Source organism: Phaenicophaeus curvirostris, chromosome 2 (assembly GCF_032191515.1).
Source record: "Phaenicophaeus curvirostris isolate KB17595 chromosome 2, BPBGC_Pcur_1.0, whole genome shotgun sequence".
NCBI classification, from domain to species: domain Eukaryota; kingdom Metazoa; phylum Chordata; class Aves; order Cuculiformes; family Cuculidae; genus Phaenicophaeus; species Phaenicophaeus curvirostris.
Genome location: NC_091393.1, coordinates 88,022,276 through 88,038,591, shown reverse-complemented (window position 1 = coordinate 88,038,591; position 16,316 = coordinate 88,022,276). Strand labels below are relative to the sequence as shown.

Here is a 16,316-nt window from a genome sequence, read left to right as displayed (position 1 = left end):
AACAAGCCTGCAACAGAGGAGTCTGAAAGAATTCCCCGTGGATACACAGAAGCTCTGTGGCCAGCTTCAGCAGCAGTTACTTAGCAGCTTAAATGCGTTTTGTATAGGTCCTTGTCATGCTGCAGACAACATTCTATGAGCAACCAAGGATGATTTTTTATTTTAAAGCCATTAAGGAGCAACATAAATGATGATAATAATGAATCCTCTTCCAGAACTGTTGTGTTTGACTGCTAATTGAAATCCGTGGACCCATTTGCCCAGTTCCTTCCCGACAGTTCCATGCACCCGCACCCAGCAGCAAAGCTGCTCCCCAGCGCAGAAGCAGCAGTTCCTGCTACAGCATCTGCGCTCCCCATAGGAGTTTTGGTACTGGAACACCCCTGCACTGAATGCTGTGTCCACTCCAGCCCCTACACAGTGCACAGAAGATGAGTTCGGTCCTAAAAACACAAGAGACTTCAGAAAGGAGAGTTTACTGATCTGCTTAACCCTTTAGGTGACAATTTCACAAGGACAAAAATATGTTGTCCGGCTTGCCAGAGCACGGTACACTGAGCAATCACGTGAGAGCAATTAATATTTGTCCAGCATGCACTACACACCATCTCACTCAGAAGCTTATCAGCAGCCTTGCAAAGACAATCAGTCTTGTCTAGCTTGCTGAGTTTGAGTCAGAAGCCCCCTTTAAATCCCTCTTAACAGTTAGTAAGATGCCCAAGACTTGTAGATGTGCAAACAAGTCAATTTTATTGAGAACAATTGATTATAGCAACTCAATGACTAAATAAGGGTTAGGTGGTGACTGGGCCTAAGATACTGTTTGCAAAAATACATTGAAAGTCAAGCACCTGAGCACAGATCGGAGCGATATGCAAGTAAGAAATAGGTAGTTAAAGTCAAAGTAGAGAGAGATACTAGTAATTAGTTTGATGGAAAGATATACATAACACCACTGTCTTCCTCCAGATGACTTTCTAGTAGGGGAAGGCAAGATGAAGTCCTGCCTACCGGCTGATCCCAGAAGTTTAGATAACATTTTCCCCTCACAACTTTCCCCTTTGTTTACATTTTTATAGCAATTTTCACCTTTGGGATGCAACCCTGCTGACTGGTTGAAAAGTTGTTCTCACTTTGCTTGCCAAACTTAACTGTGAATGCTGAGTAGGAGAGGCTGTGGGAATGGTTTGTCGAGGAGGAAGGTAGCCTTAAGTGTAGGGGTGTATTTTAGTATGATAATGATATAACAATGATGTTATAATGAGCACAGGTCAACTGGAGGGCTGGATTGTCAGAGCAGCAGCTGCAATTAATCTTGGAAAATAACTGGGCATTTGAACCACAGCCCTTGCAAGGGAATCACAGTCCTTGCTGACAACAGGAATTGGCTATGCCTGTCCCCAGACATCCCATCCCCCACTTCACAGAGTGAGATACCCTTGCTGCCTTCTTTTCTGATGAACAGTGTGCTGTCCCCAGCTGTGATGCATCTCCACTAACTTAGTTTTTAAAGCCTTGTACTCAGCCTGCTGGGGGGGTTGGTATTCAGTCCCATTTCTCCTCACATTTAGCTTTATTTCCACAAGCCTCTCCTCTACCCAGGGGAGTTTTGGAACTGAAACACCCCTGCGCTGAAGGCCATGTCCACTCTACTCCCTTCACATGGCACATAAGACCAGTTCTGCTTTTGCTTTTTCCTTCATCCAGTTTCAAATTGAAAAAGGACAGAATTACAGAATTTAATGATGCAGATACATACCCACCTTTTAAGCTGCTAATATTCTCATCTAAGTCACTTAAGGAGCTCAAGGGCTCATACCTTTTATTGACTGATCTCACCCAATGCTGCAAGGTATTGGTTCTTAACATGGCAGCTTCAGAGCTGGATGTGGAATCACAAGTGGAAGGCAAAAACCCCTAACACTATAAAAAGTAGCCAGCAATGAAGTCTGGAAATAAATGCCGTGTGGATTCCTGTGTTCAGAGATCAAGCCAGCTCACTCCTGGCACACCTGATCTCAAACCTCCCCCTGTACGTTTCTGTGGCAATAATCTTCTGCAATGCTGGGAGTTTGGCATTTGCAAATAATTTGCAGGCAGATGGTTGTGGAAAGATCCCGAGACCAGTGGGAATCCTACAAAAATCAACAAGTCCAAACTTGGTAGGTTGTGGAAAGAACAGTAAAAAAAGGAATTTTCTCCAGCAGTTCTCCCTGAAAGTCATTTGCCCACTCCACCGATGGCAGCAGGGTCTCCACTCAGTGCTCATCCCCATGGTGGAACAAAGATGCAAAGACATTAAGAAGAGCAAAAACAGAAGTTCCTTTTATCTGTATCAGAGAATAGAGGCAACACATGAGAAAGTGGCACCAATGAAGCAGGAGCTAAGGTTTTGATGTATTTCTTTTCCCAAAATATTTGCGAGACACAAACTGAGACAAGATGTTCAGGAATCAAAGGTCAGCTGGCCATTCTCTAGACCAGTATTGCCAGGGCTCATAAAATCCAGAAAGGAAGAAAAAATCTGATTTATTACAGGCCACCAGTGCCTTTGGGAACAGCAGGCTACCAACTGCTTAAGGGCATAAATTGACACAGGAATCAAAGCCATGTAAATGAAAATGTTGTTGGCAACATTGAAGAATACTCAGCTCAACCCCCCCCAACTATTTGCACATCACCTCTGTTTTGTTACAGGCACGACTTTGTAAGATGCTTGATGTAACTCAAACTCACTGTGAACTTCCAGCAGTCTTCAGATGAGGCAGCTCTGGACAACGGAACAGATTTTAAGCCCTGTATTTTACATAACTTCAGATGAGCATTTTGCCACACTAACATTTTCACTATCGTGGCCACACAACTTCACGTGAAAAAAATTTAAAAACCCAAATATCACCTCTCTTTCTGCCCCTCGCTGAAAAGTGTTATAGCCACTCTTTATGGCCCCAGGCCACATTGAGAACTAAACCCAGGTGAAGCTTCACCTCCTACAACAAACTTGCACAGGTGCCAGTTAGAAGATCCATAATTGACCGCATGTATTTGATAGAGCACTAATGGCACAAACAAGTTATCCATTACCTTTCTTGGGACACATTCATTATAGTCTTCGCTAAAACTTCTTTGAAAGCTGACTTGGGGAGGGGGGCGTATAATTAGAAATATATTGGTTTAAGCCAGAAATCCATACTAGCAGACTTGCAGTGCACTAGAATGTTTCCAGGTACCAGCTCACCAGCAGAAGTCACTGCAGCAGGATCTTACCAATCTGGCCCATATCCTCCTGCCCTCTGGGTCTCCGTAGTGCAGTCTGCACCACAGGCTCTTACTTCAAATTCTAACATCTTCAGACTGGAGCCTGTGTGTTGTGGAAAGCACCTGCATAAAAAAATGCTTCCAACTGGCTCCAACAATGAACTTCAAATAAAGAAAAAGAAAAAAAGCCCATACCAACTCAGACAGTTCTGATTGCTATCTCCATGCTAATCACAGCAGAGGAACACAATTCATGAGTCCATCTCAGTTTGCCAAGTTGCAAAGGCTTGTTCAAAATAGCAGCTGAAAGCAATCGTAGTCCTTCTCCATACCAATACTTCCCTGTCAGCTCAGCAGGCATGGGGAAGCCTTGGATTAGATTCTTCCCTCCAACAAACCTTTTGCAGAGACTACAAGAATTGCTGAGACCTCTCTCTCTTCAGGAGAATTTTTCCACATGCTGCTTTGCTCACAGAAGTCACTTTGAACTTGGCAAGTTTCTCCATCTTCCACAGTGCTTTTGGACTAACGTTACTGAGTGAGGAAAATCATTCTTTTTGATAGAACTAAGTCTCTTCACCCTAAAAAGCCAAAGCACACCCGTCACACACATACAAACACTGCAAAGAATTAACACAGAAAATAGTTTATTTTCTACTCCAAGGGATCTGAATAACAACATTTCAAACTCATCAGAAACAAGCTTTCAAGTAATACTGCAAGGGACACACAATAAAAGTACACATCCAGCCCTCAAAAAGAGCTGGAGACTCCTGCAGACAAGATGTACTTCCTAAAAACACTGCTGAAGGTGAAAATCCAGTCACAGTTAATAGCAGCTCATTTGGGTTTGCAGTTCTGCAAATGAAGTCTCTGTCACAAAGAAACTCCTCCCAATACTGAGAGGTTTTGTCTAAGTAAGGATTTCAGGACTCTACCTCATTACAATATCTTACAGTAAAAATACTTGATGCATTATAAGGCATCTTCCACCTCTCCAAAAGAAGGAGAGAAAAGCAGAACCTTCCGATATCCAAAGAAAGTGAGCTGGACTAACAGATGGCACAGGCTTTGTTCCGATCAACAAGGCTCCACCAGATCACTGCCATGCTACTCTTGAAGCGTATCAGGATTCAAGTTCACTTTGACACAGTGCAAGAAAGCTACCGATTCCCAGCAGTAGAGATCTTCTTGTATTTGTGTATGAAAGCATCCGTCTTTCCAAGACTAACTCCATAGACACCATCTGGCACCAGAGACCCAAACCGTGTCTGTCTGCTGCTGACGGAAGCTTCTTCAACACCGTTCACTGAGGAGGAAGCGTTCCCATCAACATTCAGGGCTTTTGCAATGGCAGCTTCCCTTGCGCCATCAGCAAAGACAATAGGAGAGTCACTTTTGGCATGCTTGGCAACGCCATCAATGCGCTTATGGAGATCTTGGCTCAGTAGCAATACAATAGTGCCTCCAACACGCAGTACTCTGGAAAAAAAAAAGGAAAAAAAATAGGTTAGGTGTTCATTCTGCCTGACATGCATTCATCTGTGCAGAACTCAACACTGCTGACGCTTCAGATGGCACTTGCATTCAACAAAACACTAGGCCTGTTAATGCTCATGGCTCAACTCGATAAACTACACTTCCAAATGGAGTTTAAATTCCCTATCTTTATAACTCTTTCTAAATGGGAGAACAAGGTCCTATCCTAACTCCCAAACATTTCTGGCCTCAGGAGTTCTTTCCACTGCATCAGCAGGGAAGGTAGATTCTGTTTTCCCCCTCTTGGTATTATTTCAAGGACTGAGGGGAGTATCAATTTCAAACACTGGTTTTCGGTTGCATAAGCCTCCACCACTCTGCAAAGGAACAGCTTCCCAGGGCAACAGAAGATTGGTAAGGCAATTCTGAAGCTGACCTTTCCATTTGGAAACTTTAAAAGGTCTGTTCTTTCTCTGTTCCACTGATCCTTAATGGTTTGCAAACTCAGGAAGCAGAGGAAAATTCATCACTGTGTGTAATCCATTTTTCACAGTACATGACCAGACGTGACACTTGGCTTTGAAAGAGAGGAGAAAATAGGACTATCCTTGCTCTGTTCACAGCAAGTGGACTGAACAGTCTTACTCGTGGGGCTCTCACAGTAACGGTCCCTTCCTCATTTCCACATTCCCAGGGAAATAATTTGCTTAGAGTGGCCCAGCAGAGCAAATAAGACCAGACTACAAGCAGAGTCAAAGGGAGGGCTGGTCACTGTAAGCTGACACAAGGTTGCCCTGCTGTTCTGTGGAGCTACCACACCTTCTTCACCACCTTCCCACTGCATTCCTGCATTGGGTGAGCAAAATGAACACTGCTGAAGACCAGTCCTACAGAAAGGACTGTCAGCCTTTCAGCCAAGAAAAGAAATAAAGAAGCACATGGTTTGAACTGCCTGATAGAAGCAGCCTGCTATTAGTTTGGCTGAACTCTGCTACAAAACAACAGGGTGAAAGATGAAAGGAGGCATCTAAAAGCAGACCAGGTGGCCAACTGGATATACACTAACAGAAAGGAAAATTGATACCACCATTTTCTGGTCTGACATCTTTCTTCCCAACAATATAGGCTAGTAAAAGCTTGATTGTCAACCCAAAAGGAAAGCCTATGATTTTATACAAGCTGACCTCAACGGAGACGCTTTATCCACCTGGCCGTGCGTTAGGTTCATCTAGGTCATCCTCTCCTCTTTCTCCTTTCTGCCTTAAGGGTATTTGTGAGTGTGACTCAAACATTTAACCATCGTGCCTTGGAAAGAATATTCGCGAATGTAGCCCACACAACAAGCTCATTCCTTGTCAGCTTGTGCTGCCGCCAGCATTTCCACAGCTTGCAAGACAAGCCACAACAGCCTTCAAGGGACAATTAAAGGACTCGGACTTTCACTGGCTGCACGGGATCCGACTAAAAAACTGGAGTGTGTTTGGAATAAAGAAAACCTGAAGCTGGCTGAACACTTAGGATCACAAACCATCATGACATTTACACCAAACACGTATACCATGTCAAGGGCCACACGTACCTCTCCATTTCCTGGAGAATATCTGGAAGGAGCTGAAAGACTTTTGTTATCTTGAACTTCTTCCCAAACGGAATATCCGCAATCACAGCATCAAAGCTTTCTGAAGGCAACGGCAATGCTGCAGAATAAAGGCAGGTCTTTAAATCGTCCTGTGTGGAAAACGAGCAGCAGCTATGCCCTCAAGCACCTTACAAAACTGCCTGCCAACGCTTTTGCGGGTTATGCACCCAGACTCATGGCTCCTTCTGTACCTTTCCTCACAAATGGCATCACAAAGCCACCAACCCAATGCAGACCGAGAAGAGACAAATGCATGAGTGTGTGGGTTAGCTCACAGACTCCTAGTTAGTGGGGATATGTTTGCTCCATAACAAGACTCTACAAACAAGGGACTGCATGGGTCCAAATCAGCTGCTGCTTCTCAACACAAGGGAATCTTTACAAGCAAAAACACAAAAGAAGAACTAAGCTTGCAAGCATTTTACACTAAGTACATGTATGAATGGCAACGAACCACATTTTAAATTCTTCTCTATCCCCGTTTTCTCCAATCAGAATCGCCTAGGTTCTGTTGGAGCTTGAGTCATTGAAGTACCTTCCCAGAGTTTCTGCATCCTACAACAGTCCGTTGTTGTGACCATGAGGCAGCACTGCACCCTTGTGGTGATGAAGGTTGGCCATATACCAGGCTACGCCGGCCAGACAGGGCTTTGCCAGCTTGCCAAACAATGAGACTATGGATTCTCCATCTCTCAGGATGCTCAGAACTCGACTGGACAATGCCCTCAGCAACCTGACCCAGCTTTAGGGTTAGCCTCATTCCCAGCAGATGACAGGACTAAAGAGCTCCAGCAGTCCCTTCTCACCTAAATCCTGTCGTGATTCTATGCCAGCCTTTCCAGAACTGGCAGGAGATGTTTCTTGGACCATCCTTGGAGCAACACTTGCAGCCCAACAATTTTAGAACAATTTTATCTACAAATGGAAGGACAAGTTACCTACAGTCCTTCAACACATGCAGAAATAACAGCATCTGATCAGTGACAAAGACACCAGTTACTTGTTCAGTATTAGAAAAGCCTGACATCAAAGTACTGTCCGTTACCCTAGAAACTCAGCACAATCACAGCTTTTAAAGAAGAAATAAAGCTATATATGTTCTTACAAAAAACACATAATATTTCTTACAGTTCTGATAAGAAATACATTGCAAGTTTAAAAAATATGAACGCTTCATCACCCGTGCACAGGGAAGAACACCCAGCTCTCGTCTGGTGTAAATTTCATAAATGACTAATTTAGATTCAGGCTTTGAGGTCCAGAGTAAGGTCATTAAATTATTATGTTCTCCCCTGATTAACTTATGAAGTGAGAGCATGAGCAGGAGAGAGTCTTCCAGGAGAAAGGCATCGTCATTTAAGATACTCGTACTGCAAAACATCAACGAATTAGCTGATCTTAATGCAATTACTTATCTGGTAAATTGAAGTTACAAACCACTTTTTGTCTGTCCTTGCTGTTTTCCCATAAGACAAAGAATTCTTATATAGTATGTACTCTCTGTGGCATTCAAAACTTTACCATTCAGACAGACAACTACTGCCCATGTCTGACAATTATTATTTTCATTGTCTTCTGCTGAGTATATTCTCACCAAAGTTCCTGGGAGCAGGAGGCAGGGAGGGGAAAGCAAAAAATTATCCATTCTCTAGAACTACAGTCACTACTTGGCTCTTTTATTAAGAGGTAGCTCTACTACACGTAACCTCAAGAGATCCTATGTTACCTGCGTAATCCTAAAACTACAAAATATTTCCAACATGTATCACTTGGAAAGCCTACAGCCATACCTTTCACAGAAGCTTTAAGCAACTCAATCTTATCCATCAAGCCTGCAGTCCTAAGATTCTCATCTGCACCTTCTAACTGTGAATCACTTAGATCAGCACCCCAGTAACACGCTTCCTGTTCAGAGAAAAAGAGAAAAGTCACTTGGACGGGAACCAGGTGTATTTATTTTAGAAAGGCTTCTCAGAACTGTCTTGTTGCACACCTCTCCCAAGATAAACCCCTTGCTGGGAGATCTACTACCATTCCACAGAGCAATACATAGACTCAGAGGACAGAGAACTGGGTGAAGTTTGAGCACTCTTGACTCCTTCCGTATTCTGGTCTGCTCAAGACACTTGTGACTTACAGAAACATTTAGGCTCTGTACTAACAGCAAGACCCCAGATGGCTACAAACAGCCATGCTGCCTCTAATAGTGGAAACTGGCTGTACTGTCCCACTGACACCTCTGATCCCAGGATAAGTCGAGGCACTTTTAGAAGTCCATGCCTGTCTTGCACAAACCCTGTGCTTCCTGCGGAGCAATGTTTGTCCTAAAACACTCTCAACAACGGCACAGAAGGACCGGTTTGGTTCTAGCTTTTCAGTAACGCACTTTGGTATAATGGTTGCACACATTTTTTCCCGATGGAACTACAAGGTCCTGCCTGTTGCTACTGTGATACTCACAGGCCACTCTTTAGCAGCTTCCAGAAGTATCGTTCCCAGCCCACACATGGGATCCAGCACAAAGGCACCTGCCTGCAAAAATAAAGGGGTTATTGTATCTCAAGCAAGACAAACTCCTCTCCCAGGACAAAGTTTACTACTGACGTATGGATCACCTAGGTATTCCCACTGTGCAGTGTAAGTAAAAATAATTACTGGTTTTCCAGGCCCAACTGGCTTGCAAGAGAACATAGCAAAACACATTAGTAGTTTCACTAGAGACAATGCATCGATGTATGTAGCCCTGAGGTGATGTTTAGTGGAAACGACTAAAAGTGGACTGCAGACAGATATTGGTACCAAATTAATCTGTGGAAAATATCACACTTGCTTCTATTTTCCCCTCGGAAGAGCAACCCAAACAAAATTTGAAGCCTGGACAGTGAAAAAAACTGTGAATCCTTTTCCTCATTCATGTCTTAGCGCATGGGACACTACAATCACCACACTTCTTCAAAGCTCCCTGCTCCTGCCCCCATAAGCAGCAACCCCTCCATCATTTGGGACTCTACAGCTTTGCCATGAACATTTGGCTTACCCTGATTTCAGCCAGAGATGCCATGGCCCATGCAACTGTTGACCGCAGCCCTGCTGTTTTGATATACTGTCTGTTTGCCAACGGAAGCCTGCAGGTAGCAAAAAATCAATGTTAGGCAACAGCACAACCACCCAGAAAAGCCCATGTAATATGAAAGAATAAATGACCTGGACAGATCTGCAGACAGACACAAACGACAGCTTGCTTTTATCCATAACTCATCACAAAGTCTGGCCTACAAGCGCAGATAAGCTCCACACAGAACACAAGACTAACACGACAGTCCAGTGAATATCAAACCAGAAGATAAACGCTCACAGTCAACAGCAAGACTATTTAGAAATTATGCCTGTTCTGATACTGACAAAACAAATCTGATGAGGAGGACGCCCACCTGAAAAGGGGAATCCCCACCACAGAGTGAATGTCATTAAGATGGACAAAGACCTGAAAGAGGGGAAAAAAATTACATTTGAAACTCTCCATCTGACACATCAATAGCTTTAACTCATTTAAACCAGACACAGAAGATGTTTCTACAAACTTCTTATCCTAGTTTTAAGAACAAAAATATACACTTTGGACAATTAGATTAATTGGAAGAAAGCACACTAAATTATCAGAATGCCTCCTTGAAGAGAGCATCCCAGCGCTCAGCTATTCCCACACACACGCTTATTTTTTGGGGCATTTCAGATGGAGGCAAAACTGAGTAATCCTTACAGAAGTATAGGCAGCTGAAGAAAATGCCCTCCTGTCCTACAGAAAGCATCTTAAAAGACAAGTGAGCTCCCCAACAGATTTGGCATGACTGTAGTCCCTCCCCATGGAGCCCTAAGAGAGCCATGATGCTTTTGAAGTATCTCAGTGCTCAGCACTTAAATGGTTTCATAGCAAAAATCTGGACAGGAACAAAAGCCCCACTTCAGGCTCAACAAGGCCGTATTTGACGCACAGCCGATAAAAAACAGAGCCAGTAGATGAGCTCAGAGCTTTTAGAGATGGTTTCAGACCTCCCAGCACCGGTGCTGAGAGCAGCTTCCACAGGCCAAGCACAGAAATGAAGAAACAGCTTGCCAAGGGCAATGAAACCTTTCCAAGATCTCCACACAGCCTGCACCGTGGAGGATGCCTAAAGCAGGCTACTTTGAGGGACGAGCCCTGGGAGGAGGCTCTTCCATCAATGGCATTCTCAAGTTCTTCAAGAACACAACCTCCCCGCTCACTCTCTTCCCCTGTAGAGGCTAAACTACCTGCTCAACAGCTCAGGGGACCTCTGCTTTCAACACAGAGTTCAGCACTTTGCAAGCAGGCCAGATCCTGAACCATCACCTGCATGGATCCTTCCCCTCAGAGGGGGGCCATGCTGGCCATTCCAGTATTTAAGTGCTCGGGAAGGCACTCACACAGTGTCTACTGAAAACTTTAGCTCAGTGCTACCCAATGATTTCTAAATTCAGCAGCAGAAAGACAGAGAGAGGCCACCATCCCATGTGCAAAGGGAGCAAAGAACAAAATGAAAGATATTGCGAGCAATTCTGGAAGAAGCAAGAAGCCATCTAGCAGACAAGCACTACTACCTCTAGATCAGGGTTCCGCAGATCAGCCCGCCACCCAAACTGCTTCATGAGCGCTATGCCAACGGCTCTTCCGATCTCCTGCAAGGGGGAAGAACAGACACGGGCAGTAAAACCAACAGATTTAAAAAAACTACCCATTTCAGCCTCAACTGCACAATCCTCAAGTACCTGCCAAAAGAACGGGCCTCTCTTTATCCCTATGAGATTAATTCCTACAAAGCCCCAAAAACGGACAACAGGACACAGGGAGTAGAGCAAACACACCAAAGGACAAAGGGATTATCGCTTAGCTGGAGTGTGAGAGGCTGAAGTTTAAGTCCCGCCCAAGCTACAATAAAAGCTGTCATCACTTTTGGAATTATAGAACATGCACTAAAAATATTTCTGATGGACATAAACTAGATCACCCAGGAGGAAGTCTCCAAACACGCAACTGCTACTCACAATTTTAATGCTTCTATGGCATCTAGAAAGCTCTCACTACTTTCAGAGTGCAAGAGTTGAAACATGACACAAATTTAAGCAAACATTCATGTTGGCAGGCTCACGCGTCCCACCTGCCCACGTTCCTAGCTTCAGCAAGAAAAAAAAAAACAATCTAGTTAAACCACTGCTGTCTTCAAGTAAGAGAAATCTACAGAAATTGAAACTACACAGAGCTTTGTTTATTTTTTTTCCCCTCACAGCAGAAAGTTATTACAGATGGGATCAGTGCTAGATGGAAAGGGCCCCTGGAAGTCCTCTACGCCACTACTCTCTCCCAGGGCCAAGATCCACTCCCTGTGACACCTCCCAGGCCTGCACTGCCCTCCTAGGGAACAAACACTCCCCAATACCCAGTCAGAGCCCACCGACCCGCAAGTTCTGGCCTGTGCCTTTCTTTTACACCCTCTGCCACAACTGAGAGGAGTTTGGCTCCACAGTCCTTGCAAGGGCCCTTTTAAGTAGCTGTAAGCTAGTATCAGATCACTTCTCAAGCTCCACAAGCCCAAGTACCTCAACTTATCCTCAATAAAAGGCACTGATTTGAAAAATACTCAGGGTAACAGAGCCCAGAAATTAACAGCAACCCTAGCATTTCTACTTATTTAAAACAAATGCAGATTAAGGGCTTGGTTGAGAAAATACAGAAAAACCTCCAGCAGTTTATTATTCTAAAACATACAACACAACTGAAATGACAAACGAAACTACACATCTCCCTTCCCCTTTGGTAAATTACTTTAAAACAGAGATACTTGAGCATACCTGCGAAGTAAGTATTTTGGCAATTGCTCCACTACAGCGACAAGAAACTCTGAAACTGAAGCCAAATTCCTCATTTGCAACAGCTTCCTCTTTGCTGCTTTTGGAAAGGTCTTCTAAGGAAGCCTGGCTTTCAGTCCCACAGTTCTGGTCGCTCTTTCTCTCAGGTACCATATAACTCTCTCCATCTTCTGCCTGACATTCCTCAGGCTCTCTCACTTGTTCTGCTTTCTGCCTTTTAGTTACAATATTTGTCTCTTCTTCTGATTTTCTCTTGAGAGGCAACCTGTTTTCTGGAAGCACATCTTTTTTCCCCTCGCACCCACGAAGGTTCCTCCAAGTAGAGATTACATCCAGCCAAGACTTTGGTTCCTCAGTGACAAGGCTTTTAATCTCATGCAGCATCTTCCCTGGAAGAAAAAGTAGTTTCAGCTTAAGTACTACAGTCTCAGAATTTGATTTTCCTACAGATTGAGAACAGCTGTTAACAGACGGTGTTCAAATTTTGTTTGTGTGTGAATCCAGGAACCACAGCAGCAGGCATCACTGCCATCACAGGCACAACCGAGCTCTCAGTACCCACACATGCCACCAGCAGAGACCAAGGCATCCCTCTGATTAGAAGCTCTGCAGAACCAAGATGAAATTGTGCAAGGATTGTATTCTGCAGAAGAATTCAGCAGCTCTAAAAAAACTGGACCATTCCCAGGGACAGAGGGCCAGCCAACCATGCCATCCTCCCCAGAAAGCACTTGGTCCAGGATTAGAGACGTGGGATACTTTCCAAGAATCAAAGACACACATCGATTCAGCTCAGAATCAAGTCCTCCATCCCTGGAGGTGTTCAAGGCCAGGCTGGATGGGGCCTTGGGCAGCCTGATCTAGTGGGATGTCCCTGCTCAGGGCATGGGGGTTGGAACTAGATGATCTTTAAGGTCCCTTCCAGCCCATATTGTTTTATGATTGTATGACTCCCACCGGGGTTCACGATTCCAAGTACACCCGAGAGAAGGAGCTGGTGCCAGCCTTACCTTTCTCCCTAGAAACGGGGAGCGGGGGCTGTTTGTGGAGCCGCAGGAACAGCCGCTCTCCAGACCGGAGCTCCCTCAGCTCAGCCAGCTTTGCCTCTGTGCTGAAGAAGACCTTTCCAGGGACGCTGACCACCTCCAGGGAAACACAAGCTCCGATCGTGGCAGGGAGATGTGCAGCTGGCCACCCCAAACAAACGCACATTTGGGGCGAGCAGCAGCCCCTCAACCCCGGGTCCCCCCTCCTCCCCTGGCCCTTCTCCACCCTGGCCCCTCTGGGTCCAGGATTAGAGACAGGGGACACTTCCCAAGAATCAAAGACGCGCATCGATTAAGCTCAGACTAAAGTTCACCAGTTTGTTCTTTCTGAAAGGAAATATCTCTTCCCTATTCATCGAGCTGACTTCGGTCCTGCAAGGTCTGAAGCCTGAACTCACGCCTGGGGGTAGTTCTCCTGACCCAGCTGTGACGAGGGACGCACGAGGAATACAGAGGCCAATTCGCTGCAAAACCTCAAAACCGGTCAAGGCACAGGGGGCTGGGGGGAAGCTGCGTCTTTTCTCGGTTAGAACCACGGCTAAACTTGATCCTCAAAGCCGACGGCGACCTGTCATCTCCCAAATTCAACCCACCCAGCACGCTCGGGGCGAGCAGCCGCCCCTCCAGCGCGGGCCCCCCCTTCGCCCCAGCCGGTCCCCTCTCGCCTCCCTCGCTCCCTCTCGCCTCCCCCCGGCCCCTTCTGGCCCCGTCGCGGGGGAGGCAGCGCCGCCCCCGACCCCGCGGGGGCCGAGGGGACACGTCCCACCCCTGCGCCGGCCACCCGCCTCTCCTCCCTTCCCTCCCCTCCCCTTCTCCTCCCCGCCCGGCCCTCACCTCGGAGGCGCCGAGCCGCGCCCGCACCTCCCGCTCCAAGAAGGGCTCCAGCCCCCTGCCCGCCGTGCAAAAGAACCGCCCGCCGCCCGCCGCCATCGCAACGCGGGGCGGGGAGGGGGCGGGGCCCACGCGGGGCGGGAGGCGGGGCGGCGGCGCCTTCCCCTTCCTAGCGGGCGGTACCGCTCTGGGCCAGCTCCGTCCTCCCCATAACCTCCTTTCAGGTCCTTAGATGGAGCAATGAGGTCTCCCCTCAGCCTCCTGCAGGCTAAAAAACCCCAGCTCTCTCAGCCGCTCCTCATAAGGCCTGTTCTCCAGCCCCTTCACCAGCTTCGTTGCTCTTCTCTGGACTCGCTCCAGAGCCTCAACATCCTTCTTGTGGTGAGGGGCCCAGAACTGAACACAGGATTCAGGGTGCAGCCTCTCCAGTGTTGAGTACAAGAGCAGAATAACCTCCCTGGACCTGCTGGTCACACTGTTTCCGATACAAGCCAAGATGCCATTGGCCTTCTTGGCCACCTGGGCACACTGCTGGCTCATGTTCAGTTGCCATCAACCAACACCCCCAGGTGCTTCTCCTCGAGGCAGCTTTCTAGCTACCATGCCATGCCATGCCATGCCATGCCATGCCATAGCATAGTATAGCATACCACACCACAGCATCCCATCCCATATCATAAGCACAACCTGCTTGTGCATCACACAACCTGCAAAATGCATCACAACACATGCCACGCAATGCCATGCCGTACCCCATGCCGTACCCCATGCCGTACCATGCACGCAGCACAAAATGCAATACCGTTGCAGACCATACAGATGACAGAAATGCCTTAGCATACCATTCCTACCAACCACAGAAAACCAGCCATGCCACACAGTAGAAACCATAGCATCCAAAAGGTACCATACACACAATACAAAACACACCATACTGGCTTCAAAATCCATACCATACCATTGTAATTACCATACCATGCAAAATATTCTATCAAACCATACCATACAATAGACAACATACCATAGTAAACATTTCCATACATACCATATAAAACACCGCACTACACCGTACAAAGCACCAAACCCTAAATACCATACCCTACCCTACAATACAACACAAATTAAAATAAAATGCAAAATACAATACAGTACAGAACCCATTACAACCCAAATATATCACAAATACATTACAATACAACATACACCTGGGGCAGGGCAATCCCCAATTTCAGTACAGGATGCAGGATGATGTGATTGAGAACAGCCCTGTTGAGAAGGACTTCATGGTGCTTGTTTGATGAGAAGCGTGACATGAGCCAGCAATGTGCACGCACAGCCCAGAAGGCCAGCCGTATCCTGGGCTATATCAAAAGAAGCGTGGCCAGCAGGTACTTTCCAGTACGTGAAAGGGGCTACAAGAAAGCTGGGGAGAGACTGTTTACAAGGGCTTGTAGTGATAGGACTAGGGGCAATGCCTATAAACTATTTTGATAGGAATGGTTGGACTCGATGATCCGGTGGGTCTCTTCCAACCTGGTTGTTCTACGATTCTATGATTCTATGAAACTGGAAAGGGGCAGATTTAGAGCAGACATAAGGGAGAATTTCTTCACCATGAGAGTGGTGAGACACAGGAAGAGGTTGCCCAGGGAAGCTGTGGCTGCTCCGTCCCTGGAGGTGTTCAAGGCCGGGTTGGATGAGGCCTTGGGCAGCCTGGTCTGGTGAGAAGCGTCCCTGCCCATGGCAGCGGGGTTGGAACTAGGTGATCTTTAAGGTCCCTTCCAACACAAACGATTCTATGATTCTATGACACGTGAAATAAACCGTAGCAAAAAAGCCCTTTTTAAACTTTGGAAAACAGCTTTATGATTTGTTGGTTTTATTCTGTAAGATAATACCAAGGAGAATAAATGCCTGGAAAGTTGGTGTAAAATGCAATTTGCTAGAATGTATGTAGTTCTTTTGGAAATGCAACAAGCAAGAATCCTGTTTACCGCCTTATACAATGCCTTAGTTGGGAAATATTCTTCTTTTTTCAGAAGGAAAAAGTAGAATTAATAATTTATGACTTAGAGTGACGTACCTTAAAAAGAATGCAGTTAATGTTATAGCCCAACACCCAAAGCCCCTGAAAATCAGGAGAGGATTTAAGCAAAGCTGTCATTCAGCCTTTGGCTACT

The 16,316-nt window shown here is 46.0% G+C and overlaps 1 protein-coding gene across 1 annotated transcript; it reads right to left on the bottom strand.

Moving 5' to 3' along the window:
* Positions 1 to 3,912: 3,912 nt before the first annotated feature.
* Positions 3,913 to 14,257, bottom strand: LOC138718347 (THUMP domain-containing protein 2-like). The gene is made up of 10 exons (XM_069852790.1): positions 14,140 to 14,257; positions 13,270 to 13,402; positions 12,242 to 12,648; positions 10,994 to 11,071; positions 9,808 to 9,860; positions 9,414 to 9,501; positions 8,837 to 8,908; positions 8,167 to 8,281; positions 6,317 to 6,434; positions 3,913 to 4,740 (listed from the first exon to the last, which is right to left on the bottom strand). Exons 1-10 carry the CDS (start codon positions 14,233 to 14,235, stop codon positions 4,422 to 4,424), a joined length of 1,479 nt encoding a protein of 492 aa, XP_069708891.1. The 5' UTR covers positions 14,236 to 14,257; the 3' UTR covers positions 3,913 to 4,421.
* Between the last annotated feature and the right edge of the window lie 2,059 nt (positions 14,258 to 16,316).

Excerpts from the sequence above, each read along its gene's own strand:
- LOC138718347 (XM_069852790.1), bottom strand. The coding sequence starts at position 14,235 with ATGGCGGCGGGCGGCGGGCGGTTCTTTTGCACGGCGGGCAGGGGGCTG. Across the intron at positions 9,861-10,993 it reads TGCGGAACCCTGATCTAGAG|GTCTTTGTCCATCTTAATGA; the intron begins GTAGTAGTGCTT and ends CCCCTCTTTCAG. Across the intron at positions 9,502-9,807 it reads GTGGGGATTCCCCTTTTCAG|GCTTCCGTTGGCAAACAGAC; the intron begins GTGGGCGTCCTC and ends TGCTACCTGCAG.